The following is a 14,035-nucleotide window of genomic DNA, read 5'->3' as shown; positions in this document are numbered from 1 at the left end:
GAGGGGGAGAGGGGGAGAGGGGGAGAGAGAGAAACAGGCTCCATGCTCAGCACAGACCCTGATGCAGGGCTTGATCCCACAACCGTGGGATCATAACCCAAGCTGAAATCAACCGACTGAGCCACCTAGGCATCCCTCTTCTTATTTACCTGTATTTATTATCCTAAATGCAATGTTCATTTTCATTTACCTACACGCTTAAGATCATTTTAATCTAAAAAGATTTTCTGCTTGTATGCCACAGAAAATGTTTTTCAAGTTGTCATGCCAGATAGAACAATACTAAGTGTACCAACTCATAGTAAAAGAAGTTAATGTTACGTATCCATCAAAAAATTGGAGAACCATTATTTAATTACATGGAAAAAAATCCAAATTTATTAAACTTAAAAATCAAGTAATCAAGCAACATGTATAACATGAAGAGAAAAAGATACATCAAAAATTTAACGTGATTATTTCCAAATGTTGAGATTATGAATAAGTTTTTCCTTTGAGTTTATTTTCTACAACATATACAATACACATGCGATAATAATTATAAACTCATGTTTATAAATTTTATCAAACTATTCCTTCAAATGACTATTTTTTAAGAACTTATTTGTGAAATTTCCTTTTTTTTTTTGTTAAGCCTATTTTGAGAGAGAGACAGCAAGCACACCAGCAGGGGACAGACAGAAAGAGAGGGGGAGAGAGAGAATCCCAAGCAGGCTCTGCACTGTCATTGTGGAGCCTGATGCAGGGCTCAAGCTCACAAACCGTAAGATTATGACCTGAGCAGAAACCAAGAATCGAATGCTCAACTGATTGAGCCACCTAGGTGCGCCTCAAATGATCATTTTTATTTTTTATTTGATTTTTTTCAGTGTTTATTTATTTTTGAAGACAGAGACAGAGCATGAGTGGGGGAGGGGCAGAGAGAGAGGGAGACACAGAATCCAAAGCAGGCTCCAGGCTCTGAGCTGTCAGCACAGAGCCCAACGTGGGGCATTAACCCACGAACCATGAGACCATGCCCTAAGCAAAGTCAGGCACTTAACCAACTGAGCCACCCAGGTGCCCCACAAATGATGATTTTTAAAAGAAAGCTGCTTTGTTTTTGTTTTTGAGGTGGTTTTTCATAAAACTCAAGTACTGAAAGTATGTAATACAATACAATTTGTAATAAATTTATAAAATTATACAATCATCATCACAATCCAATTTTAGAGTATTTCTATCACCCAATATTCCCTTGAACCTGTTCAAACAACTAACTTTACCTGAGCTAGAAAAGCAGCAAATCTCAGGGGGTTTGCCTGAATGAAGCTTCCAATGGTAATTTTGAGAGTCAAACAAAATGTTCCTGGATAACTGACTTTGGTGGTCCACTGTTGAGGCAAGATTTCTTCTTTTCCTTTCCTTTAAATCTCTACTGGTCAACTTGCCATTTTGAATATTTATTGAAGCTTGTCAATCATTTCATTCTATCTCAGATATCATGACTTAACGAAATGGAATAACTACTGATTCAAATTTGATTAATCTAGAAAACTGGCTCAGGGAGTTACAATTACTCAAGTCCAAATTCAATGCGCAGTGAATTACTCTGCTAGCAGAATATGACAAAGGAAAAAGCCAATAGTATAATAGGATAAAGTTAGCCTCATATAAATGACTTACCTCAGAAAAAAACCCACTATATTTTGATGATGGGCTTTCTGTCTGTGAAGAACCAGAATCACTGGAGTTAAGCAAATATGTTCGACTATCATGGCGTAATTTTTCAGGCAGGTGACCTGCACAAGCCAGTTCGTTTTCTTTATTTGCCATGTCACAGCCCCCACTTCTAGGGGACTGTTTTTTTCTATAACAAGGATTTGGAAAAGGATGATGCGCTTTCTTTCTGCGATAGATCACTTTACGTAGTTTATCTGGGCTTTTCACAGCTTGTCCAACTGTTCTGTAAAAAGAATTGATTTTTTTTAAATGAAAAAGAACCACATGAAAACCTTTACAACTTTTTAAGCAGAAAGATTCAATAGGCCACATTTTGTGATTATAATCCACTGAAATTAGAAGAAAATAGAATTAAAAAAAAATCTTAACTCTTAGATTGACGAGGAAAATAAAAAGGAAATTACAAACCATCTAGAAAGCGATGAAAAAAATAATACTTTATACCAAATGAAACTGAAAAGGCATAATAACTAGATGCTTTTAAAATGAAATATTACAGGGGTGCCTGGGTGGCTCAGTTGGTTAAGCGTCCGACTTTGGCTCAGGTCTCGTGGTTCTTGAGTTCGAGCCCTGTGTGGGGCTCTGTGCTGACAGGTCAGAGCCTGGAGCCTGCTTTGGATTCTGTGTCCCCTCTCTCTCTGCCCCTCCCTGACTCACGCTCTGTCCTCTCTCTCTCTCAAAAATAAATAACATTAAAAAAAAAGGTTTTTTTTAATGGAATATTACAAAGAAAAATAATAAAATGAAATATTAGTTTGAATTGTGCAAATCTGAAATATATTTTAATGTATTATACAAAAGAATACTCTGATTAGACTTAAGTATATTTAATTTGTTTAAATAAGATGAAACACAATACAGCAAATCTCACAGTTTTGCATGGTGATTCTCAAACGTTTTGGCCTTGGGATGCCTTCCAACTCTTAAAATTATTGAAGTTTCAAAAGAATGTTTTTATGTGGCCAATATCTACTGATATTTACTGTATCAGACTTTAAAATTGAGAATACTTATTGATTCATTTAAGAAATAATAAGCTTGTCACATGTTAACACAGAGTATTTTGCAAAAGAAAAATCCTATCTTTTCCAAAACAAAACAAAATATAGTAAGAAGAATGGCACTGTTCTTTCTATTTGCTCAAAATCGTTAATATCTGGCCTAACAGAAGACAGCTGGATTCTCATATCCGACTCTGCATTCAGTCTCCAGTGGTATCAAATATGAAAACCACTGTACACTGGTAAGAGTGTAAAATGAAAATGATGAATTAATGTTATTGTTATGAATATAGTTTTGACTTCACAAATTCCCTCAAAGGGCTTCAGGGAACCCCACTGTTATCGGATCACATTTTGAGAACCAGTAGTTTAGTAGAAAGTGCCTTTAGAGAATGAATGCCATTTTCACTACTTTCTGCTATATGACCCTGAACTAATCACAAATCTTTAGTTTTTCTCATCAACTGTTAGGGGCAATGATACCTCTCTAGTAGGATTGCTGTAAGGATTAGAGATATTACTGATGTGTTTTGCACAGTGACTGGCACAAAGGAGCTGTTTGACAATAGTTACTTATAACAATATTAGAGAATAATTAATGTTTTCCCTATTTTCACTATTACCCAGCTTTCAACATTTCTGTTTCCCACAAACTTTAAAGAAGCTATTACCTATTTATGTAAGCAGCCAACTGTTTTGGAGATTTCTTAACCTGAAAAATAAAAGTAGATATAGTTATTAACAGCATATTAAAGTTCTTTTGTGAAGCTATGTAAACTTTGTGATTGATATCAACAAATCTGAAATCTAATAGTTAAATTTTCCAGATTAAAGTTGTAGTCTCAATCTTTAGTTACAATACTCTATGTAGGTATATTTGACAAAGCAACATACTCATCTCCCTATTTTCTAGGTCACTAGTCATATATTTGCATGGTACTTAAAGTACACTGACTTTTAATATCATTTAAAAGAAATTTTATCAGCATGAATGAGCCTTGCAGTGGTGAACCAAAAGCACCTCTGGGATTCCTCTTTAAAATTAAACTACCATATTTAAATGATATCTTATCAAAAATAGCATACTGTCCATAAAGTTTTTACAGCTTTTGGAATATAAACAATTTTCAGTATTTCATTAATTCTACCTAATTCTGGGAGACTAAGCAAATGGTCACCTTCCTTTTGTTTAAATAGTTTAATCAAAACTATCCATAGACTTAACAGTGTAAACTATCTGATGTACTGAATGACAACGTCTCCCCAGAATTCATGTTGAAATCCTAATGCCCAAAATGAATGATATTAGGAGGTGGGGCCTTTGGGAGGCGATTAAGGTCATGAGGTGTCATCCTAATGAATGGGATTAGAGGCCTTGTAAAAGAGACCCCCGAGAGCTCTTTTGCCCCTTCTACCATGTGAAGACAGCAGACAAGATAGACAACTATGAACCAGGAAATGAGTTCTAACCAGATACCAAATCAGCCAGGGCCTTTGTCTTGGAATTCCCAGTCTCCACAACTGTGAGAAATAACTTTCCACTGTTTATAAGTCATCTCGTCTATGGTATTATGCTATAGCACCATGAACAGATTAAGATACTCTCTCACCCATTTCCTAGAAACCATGCACTTACCTCCTTCATGTTCTTATTAGTAAAATTAGAGATCCTTTTTCTAGGAAGATCAGTGGAATGATCCTCAATATTATTACAAAAGGTTCGTTTTTTAACATTGTGGGCCTCAGTTGCCATAATCTCTTAAATACCTAAACAACAAAACAAAAATAATAAATAGAAAATACAAAAAGCAAAAGAGCCTGATCATTTCCTTAACAGACACATAAAAATACAACACTATGTAAAAGAGGTTTATGAGTAAAGCAGAGGACATGGTTCTAATTTATACACTTTTTAACCTTAAACAGAGGAAACACAAGGCAGGGCATTCCAGGAAATTAGGCTCTTTCTGTTCTCATTCTTTAGTTGCAGCCAGTAAACAATAATATGGTATATATTTTTTGCCAATGCAACATGTCAATCTCCACATTTGCCCTATCACTAGTCATATATTAAATTTAAATTTATAGGTTATGAAATCAGGTCTATATAGTAAGTATCAATGACATCCAAATGTATAGATGTCTAGTTTTAGAATCAAAATCAGTGGGTCAAATACAACTATAAGCAGCCAGAGGAATAAAAATCAAACTATATATATATCCATATCTATATCTATATCTATATCTATATCTATATCTATATCTATATCTATATCTATATCTATATATCTGACTTGTTTTATGTCTAATCCTTAAATTTTTCTTTCATTCTTACAGTTAGGTCTCCAGAGCTTTCCTCTCCCTTTGGAAAGCCATTCCACTATTTTTCAGTTCTTCAATTATATCCAAAGAGGGGGAGGAAATAGAGGCTATTACTTCCTATATGTAACAGAATAAATTACTGATTTCCTGACTTGCACCCAGGTTTCACATAAGAAATTTATTTCAGCCCATGACCTGAATACAAGTTCCTCCCTCGTTCCTTTTTTCAACATTTACTGAGCATTCACTATATATGCCAGGCCCTGGAATTAATGTAGATGATGGACCAGAGATGCTGTTCTCAAGGATCACTTGGGAAGCTTTTAGAAAACATATCTTTCTGGGCCTTAATTTCAGACTGTAACTCAGCAGGTCTCTGGAGTAAAGCCCAAAGCAATTATATTTCTAAAAAAGCTCCACAGCATTTCTGATGCACCTCTTAGAAGAAAATCTGCCTTAGACAATTTTCCAAAAATACGCACAAACACACAAAAATGTGCAAATAATTTCAGGGTATTCTATGATCTCCTGCCACTAATCCCTGGGCATCCTTTCTACCTGTAACCTCAGATTAAAAAACCTCTAGGATGTGAGGCACCTGGGTGCCTCAGTTGGCTGAGCGTCCAACTTTGGCTCAGGTCATGATCTCACAGTTTGTGGTTTTGAGCCCCGCGTCAGGCTCTGTGCTGACGGCTCAGAGCCTGGAGCCTGCTTCGAATTCTGTGTCTCCTCCTCTCTCTGCCCCTCCCCTGCTTGCGCTCTCTCTCTCAATAATAAATAAACATTAAAAAAAATGTTTTAAAAAACCTCTACGATGAGACTTTTTAAAAAAATAAATAATTGCAGTAACACGATAAACACCCTGACAGGACACTCATGTGAGGCAGCAAAGCTTCCCTGAGGAGAGACTTAAAGGATAAATAGCACATTGAAAAAATAGCATGAACAGAACTGAAAGGCATGAAGCAACACGGTTTGTTTGGCAATCTCTTAAGTAGATGCATGTGACTGGAGCTTAGGCTGGAGGTGGGTTGCAGCAGAGTGAAAAATGAGGCTGGAGAGATAGAAGCTAGATCATAAAGGATCTTTCGTACAAGGTAGAGATACTTATTAAAGATAATGACTAAACATAGGCAATTATTTCTACCCTTCCCTGAAACCCCATTACAGTGATAGTAAAGGATTTTTAAAGGCATAAAACTCATAATGACAAAGAGGAGTCGAGTCAATGGCAACAACATTTTGAAAACTGCAAAGCAGTTTTCAGACCTGACAAAGCCAAACCCTAAATCAGCAATGAGTAAAGGTTTAAAGCGGAATCCCCCAAAGGTTTAGGAGTTGGCAATATTGAGGACCTCAAGAAGTGAGGATAAATGCAGGCTTAAGAATAAGTAGAATGATTGAATATCCATTTAAGAAACATTTAGATCCCTAGACCCCTTTCCCCATTCCAATAAACGTTTTACAGTACAGAAAATTTAAACCAGAGTCCCTGGGATAGGAAATACCAAGCAGAAATGAAGGAGAAGAATATATTCTAATAGGGAATCAAGTGAAAGTTTACATACTAAATACTGAGATCTAACGTTTCCACCATTTGCCTCTCGCAGCCAGCCTTATACACTCCAGGAGGAGTGCAGAAAATCCTTCTTTGGGAAACTCTCATCAAGCCCAGAGGAAAACATACATACCTACACATTCACACATCTAAAAATACTGACATCAGTTTTGGTCAAAGTCCCCAAAGAACTGTTTTACATCTTGATTATGGTGGTAGTTACCTGCCAAAACTAACAGAACTATGCACTAAAAAGGATGAATTTTTATCTTATGTAAATTATATCAACAAACTCAACTATCAGAAACCCTCAAGAGACAAGAACAAACTGCATACATGAAACACAAATGAGACAGAAAACAAACCAACAAAGAAATTAAAATTTAATTTGGAAATTTAAAATAGGGTAAAATAAGATAGCAAAAAAAAAAAAAATCAACAGAAAGTTGGAAAAGAAACTTGAGGGTATCTCCTGGAATATAGGAAAAACATAGGTAAGATTGGCTTAGAGGAAGCAACACCCAAATAAATGGAATTTTAGAAAGAGTACAGAGAAAACAAAGAAGAAATCAAAGATATAACTGAAAATTGTATAGAATTGAAGGACATGAATTTCCACATTGAAAAACACAATGAGGTCCATCATGGTCCATGAAAATAGACCTACAAGGCACATAACTGTCACATTTCATGGCACTAGAAAAGCTGAAAACATGAAGCAAGTAAGCAAACAAACAGTAAACCCTAAAACCCCAATCAGGTCACACATTATCATGACATAAAACAATGCCTTCAAAATTCTTAAGGAACCTAAGATTTATAACTAGCCAAATTACCAATTTAGTATAACAGAGATATCTTCAGACATTCAGAATTCCAAAAACATTCTTTGCAGTAGCAATCAGAGAAGTGAAAAACAAAAATTAGAAATATAAGAAATGGAAATCCAACAGGAAAGAGGAGAAGGGAATTCCCAGGATGGTTATGAAGGAAGATTCCAGGATGAGTGAAGTCTGTGCACAAGGAGTAGAGGACAACCACTGAAGCAGGAGAGCAGGCTAAGGGAAGACGTTTCTACATAAACGAAATAAAACGTGGTGCTCATGAGAGAAGAGATGGAGGTAACTGAAGGAGAGTCACAAGGCAATGGCACATTTGCCAAGTTAAAAGAATTGTCAACCCAGCATCCTATGTGCAGAGGAAATCCTTCAGGAATGAAGGGGAAACCAAGACATTCTCGGGTAAAAGGAAGTTAAAGAAGAAATCTTAGAACATCAGAAAGACAAAAAGAAAATGGTAAACATGTTTGATGGTTGAAGCAAAAATTATAACACAATCTGATGTGGTTCAAAATACACAGAGAGGAAATATTTAAGATAATTAAACTGTAAGGGGTGTCTGGGTTCCTTAGTCAGTTGGGCGTCCAACTTCAGCTCAGGGCATGATCTCACGGTTTGTGAGTTTGAGCCCTACATCATGCTCTACAGCTGGCAGTGTGGAGCCTGCTTGGGATTCTCTTTCTCTGCCCTTCCCTTGCTCTTGCTGTCTCTGTCTCTCTCAATAAATAAACTTAAAAATAAATAAATAAATGGCCTGCTTCAAAAAATAAATAAAGATAAATTCAAAAAAATTTTAGGGGCTCCTGGGTGGCTCAGTAGGCTCAGGTCATGATCTCAAGGTTTGTGAGTTCGAGCCCTGCATCGGGCTCTGTGCTGACAGCTCAGAGCCTGGAGCCTGCTTTGGATTCTGGGTTTCCCTCTCTCTCTGCCCCTCCCCCACTCGTGCTCTGTCTCTCTCTATCAAAAACAAATAAATGTAAAAAAACAACAAAAAAAAAAAACAAAAAAAATTTTTTTAATCTTAAGAAAGAAAAAAAAAGAAATCTTAAATATGTGTGTACCAAAGAAGACAGCTGAAAAATACATGAAGCAAAAACTGAAAGGGGCTGAAAGGAGAAACAGGAAATTCCACAATAATCTTAGAGATTTCAATATCTCCTCCAGATAACTGATGGAACAAACAGACAAATTCAACAAGGCTGTAAGACAAAACCATCAACCAACAGGATAAAATCAACAATGACAAAAAACTCCACCCAACAACAACAGAACAAGGACATGCCATTTTAACTAATGATGCAAGTTACAACCACAATGACATACTATTTCACAACTATGAGAAGGGCTATAATAAAAATGACATATAATAACAAATGTTGAGAAGGATATGGAGAAACTGGAACCCTTACATTATTGTAGGAATGTAAAATGGTATAGTGACTCTGGAAAATAGTTTGGCAGTTTCTTGAAATGTTAAATATGGATTTACCATATGATCCAGCAAATCTACTCCTACATATTTACTCATGAAAAATGAAAGTTTATGTCTACACAAAGACCTGTATGCAAATGTTGATAAAAACATTATTCAGAATAGCTAAAAAGTAGAAACAACCCATGGGGCACCTGGGTGGCTAATTTGGTTAAGTGTCTGACTCTTGATTTTGGCTTACATCATGACCTCACGGTTTGTGAGTTTGACCCCACGTCAGGCTCTGTGCTAACACAGCATGGAGCCTGCTTGGGATTCTCTCCCCCTCTCTCTGCTCCTCCCCAGGTTATGCACCCACACACAGCCTCTCTCTCTCTCTCTCTCTCTCTCTCTCTCTCTCAAAATAAATAAATTTTTAAAAATGTTTTTAAAGACTGGAAACAATCCAAATGTCTACCAACTGGTGAATGGAAAAACAAAATGTGCTCTATCTGTTGGGAATACTACTCAACAATAAAAATGAAAATAATACATGCTATACAATATGTATGAACATGACAGTTAAGTGAAAGAAGACAAACACAAGAGATATTATGTAATTTCATTGATATGAAATATCCATAAAAATAAAGAGCACAGACAGAAAGTAGATTAATGGTTGCCTAGGGCTGAGGTAGGAGTGAGAATAACTGCAAATGGACACAATGCTTCTTTGGGAGTGACGGTGACAATGTAATGTTCTAAAAATAGACTGTGGTCGATAACTAAAATTCTGCATATACTCAAAATCAGTGAACTCTACATTTAAAACAGGTGCATTTTATGGTATATAAGTTATAGTTCAATAAAGCTTTAACAAGTAAATTATCAAGGGGCGCCTGGGTGGTTCGGTTGCTTAAGCATCCCACTTCAGCTCAGGTCATGATCTTGTGGTTCACGAGTTCAAGCCCCGCATTGGGCTCTGTGCTGACAGCTCAGAGCCTGGAACCTGCTTCGGATTCTGTGTCTCACCCTCTCTGCCCCTCCCCTGCTCATGCTCTGTCTTTCTCTGTCTCTCAATAATAAATAAACGTTAAAAAAAATTAAAAAAAATACACTATCAAAAGTGTAATTGGTAAAGTTTTGTTACAAAGGATTTTTACACTACAGAGTCCATTTTGCTTTACATCGGATACATTTGCTATTACCCTTCTTGGGCAATAATGTAAGATTATCCTTTCCCCTCCAGAGCATTTCATAGTGCTACTAAACAGTTTAAAGTGGGGCGCCTGGGTGGCTCAGTCAGTTAAGTGTCTGACTTTGGCTCAGGTCATTATCTCACAGTTTGTGAGTTCGAGTGCCACGTCAGGCTCTGTGCTGACAGCCTGGGATTCTGTGTCTCCCTCTCTCTCTCTCTGCCCCTCCCCTGCTCACACTCTGCCTCTGTCTTTCAAAAAATAAATGCATGTTAAGAATTTTTTTTCAGATAAAAAGACGGTTTAAAGCAATTGTTGAGGCTCCTAGGTGTTTCCACAGTGCTATTTGCTAATATACAAAAAGAATAATCTGAAATAAAATTAAGAGTGGATGAAGACCATGATTACAGAAACCAGAAAGGATAATCTTTTAATTCAAAAGGAATAAAATGAAACAAGGCCTAAAGGGAATGAAAGCAAGGGTTAGAAGATACTGAGACTGAAATACTAACTTTACCCATAATTGTTCTGAACATTGGATATGGCGCATATTTTCTTAAATAAAGATAAAACAGCGACTGTTATGGGTATTTTCTTGAGAAGATAGAACAAACTCTGGTAGAAGGAGTTGGAGGGTTGAATTCCCCTCATACAGTAGTTATCTCTTATCGGAAAGATGAAAAGGGATCTATTCATCTACAATGGCTGCCAAATTAAGAGATTAAACAGCTCTACGTGTTCACATACTCCCTACCTACTCACAACGATGAGAAAAACTCATCATACAGGAATGAAACGTGAGAAAAACTCATCATACAAGAATGAAACACGTCTGGACTTTTGACTCTAATAACTTCTTACAGCTCAAGATCAAATTAATTCAAGCTTTCTTTTTACATCAATACACCACAGTATATCAATTACTTACAATGTATTTAACTCTGCAATATCACTAGGCAATTTCATTCCTCTTCTTAAAAAGCAAAGCATGGTTGTGAACAAAGAATTACAATAATTAATATTCTTGGTATCAAGTATTCTCCTCCAATCACTACCACAGACTTCCTCTCACAAAGGGCTTGACTTCAACCCCAAGTCATGAGGTTGAAAACTGTTTATAACCATTATCATATAATAATAAGATACACAAATAAAAAATAAAGAGGTTTTAGAATTTAAAGCTTCAGCCTAACTTTTTTTTTTTTTTTTTAAACCCAGGAGATCAAGTAACCCAAAGACGCTAGGCTAGTGACAGAGTGTAGGGCATAAAATCCATGCCATTCCACATCTTTATTTTCATTAACTGAATGCAACGCATTCCTACCCACATGAGAGTCAACACTTTCAATCTTGAACAGGCAAACAAGCAAATAAGATGGTAGTACTAATTCTTCTGAGGAGACAAGAGAGAGACAAATGAACATAAACCAAAACGGGAGTCTTACTTCCCATCCTTTCCTTACCCTATAAGGGTAAGCTTTTCTTCTCTCTTCTAAGTCCCACCAGGGGATTTACAGGGCTCAAAGAAAACTCACAGGTTTCTTAATAAGACAGCAGCCACACATAAAAATGAACAGGAAGGATGAACATGGGCTTTTTTCTTCAAAATTTCAATGAAGGGGAGAGGAATAGAAGGTAAAGATGAGATTTTTCTGGTACAATCTTAAGGACCTGGGGATATAGATTCCCTCCACCTAAATTCAGCTACCGGGCACTCAATAACTGCTTTGGTATATGCAGCACAAACATTTAAAAATGAAATCTGGATCAGGTTTAAAAACAAGGTTTAAAAAGGGAATTGATAATGCTAAGGTTGATCCAAATGGGATCAGGGTCTACAATGGAATATTAAAAACACTACTTTCGAAGAATGTTTTGTGAGTGGAAGAAGGTTAAAAAAATAATGGCATTGGGGTGCCTGGGTGGCTCAGTCAGTTCAGTGTCCAACTTCGGCCCAGTTTGTAATCTTGCGTTTCATGAGTTCGAGCCCCATATCAGGCTCTGTGCTGAGAGGTTAGGGAGCATAGCCTGCTTCAGATTCTCTGTCTCCCTCTCTCTGCCACTTCCCAACTCAAGCTCTCTCTCTCTCAAAAATAAATAAAAACATTATAAAAATTGAAGAAAAAAAGACAAAAAAGGAATGGCATTACAAAAAGCAGGTTAAAAAAAAATAAACGTATAGTGTAATCCTGTTTTTTTTTTTTAATTTATTTATTTTAATTAATTTATTTTTTTGTAGTTTCATTTTTTATTTAAAAAAATTTACATCCAAATTAGTTAGGATACAGTGCAACAATGATTTCAGGAGTATATTCCTTAGTGCCCCTTACCCATCTAATCCACCCCCCCCCCACAGCCCCTCCAGTAACCCGCAGTTTGTTCTCCATATTTATGAGTCTTCTGTTTTGTCCCCCTCCCTGTTTTTATATTATTTTTACTTCTCTTCCCTTATGTTCATGTGTTTTGTCTCTTAAAGTCCTCATATGAGTGAAGTCATATGATTTTTGTCTTTCTCTAACTAATTTTGCTTAGCATAATACCCTCCAGTTCCATCCACGTAGTTGCAAATGGCAAGATTTCATTCTTTTTGATTGCCGAGTAATACTCCATTGTATATATATACCACATCTTCTTTATCCATTCATCCATTGATGGACATTTGGGCGGTTTCCATATTTTGGCTATTGTTGATAGTGTTGCTATAAACATGGGGGTGCACGTGTCCCTTGGAAACAGCACACCTGTATCCTGTGGATAAATGCCTAATAGTGTAATTACTGGGTCGTAGGGTAGTTCTATTTTTAGTTTTTTGAGGAACCTCCATCCTGTTTTCCAGAGTGACTACACCATCTTGCATTCTCATAATCCTGGTTTTTCAAAAGCTGTGTGTGTGTGTGTGTGTGTGTGTGTGTGTGTGTATGTGTGTGTATGTGTGTTTAAATGATCAATGTATTCATAAGAACTCTACCAAACCACTAACAAAAGTTACTTATTGCTAGTGAAATTACAGGTGATTTTTCCCCTTCATTTACAGGGTTCCCTACTTTCTTCAAGGAACATGAATTATTTCATAATTTGAATAAATATTTTAACTTAATGAGGTCACTGTCTTATAAAAGCAGCTTAATTGTACAACTCCCTTATAGTAAAAGAGTGAAAAAGGTATAAATACCAAAACAGAGAGGTAACATTCCATCGGAAAGATCTATTTTAACTTCTCCAAAATTAGGGCAATGCTATCTAATTTTCTCAGTTCTTGCTTTCTCACCTCATTTGGGACTTAGCTTCCCCCCCCCTCCCTACCCCCCATATCTTCAGTTTCTCCCTTTGAACTGATTCCTCCCCTTCTGCTTTCAAACATGCTCAGGTTTCCTCTATCAACTCCTATACCCTTTCTCTACTTCTCTTTCCTGCCAAATTTCTACAATGAGTGCTTTTTAGTTTCCATTTTCTCTTTAACCCTTTATAACCTTGATTTTGTCCTCTCATTTGAAAAAAATTACATCTTCAAAGTCACTTGAAGCTTATAAGGGAGCCTTTTATAATATAACACTGATGACGCTCATATCAAGGTCAGCCCAGCCAAGTCTAAAGACTTCTGCTCATTCTTCCTCACCATTTAGCTTCTTCATCCCTTCACTGTACCCCCAATACATACACACACACACACACACACACACACACACACACAATTTTTCTATTCATAGGACAAAGCACTACAGTACCTTGACTCTCCTTGCTCCCTTACTAACCCTTTTGGTTCCTTTTCCTTCAACAACTCTTTTATCTCTACACTAAAATTGGAAAGAAAAAAAAAAAGAAAAAAACCATGTTTTCACGGCTTCAGCTATTTCTCTAAACCCAGTCTCTCCTTTGACTCCTATTTATTTGGCTTCCTGATCTGGCATTGATTGGTCCACATCAACACATCTAAAACAAACCTCTTCAGTCTCTTCCAATGTCAAACCAACTAACTGCCCTGCCTA

At 36.5% G+C, this 14,035-nt stretch overlaps 1 protein-coding gene across 1 annotated transcript in view; it reads right to left on the bottom strand.

Moving 5' to 3' along the window:
- KATNBL1 (katanin regulatory subunit B1 like 1) overlaps window positions 1–14,035 on the bottom strand; it is a 43,801-nt gene that overhangs the window by 6,670 nt on the left and 23,096 nt on the right. Inside the window, exons 2-4 of the mRNA XM_049613276.1 lie at window positions 4,360–4,490; window positions 3,395–3,435; window positions 1,666–1,945 (exon numbers count right to left, since the gene is read on the bottom strand). Of these exons, the coding sequence (XP_049469233.1) occupies window positions 1,666–1,945; window positions 3,395–3,435; window positions 4,360–4,476 (438 nt within the window). The 5' untranslated portion in view covers window positions 4,477–4,490. The remainder of the gene's footprint in view (window positions 1–1,665; window positions 1,946–3,394; window positions 3,436–4,359; window positions 4,491–14,035) is intronic.

This window comes from Panthera uncia, assembly GCF_023721935.1.
Source record: "Panthera uncia isolate 11264 chromosome B3 unlocalized genomic scaffold, Puncia_PCG_1.0 HiC_scaffold_1, whole genome shotgun sequence".
Taxonomy (NCBI): Eukaryota; Metazoa; Chordata; class Mammalia; order Carnivora; family Felidae; genus Panthera; species Panthera uncia.
The sequence above is the reverse complement of the archived record's forward strand: the minus strand, read 5'-3'. Positions and strand labels throughout refer to the sequence as shown.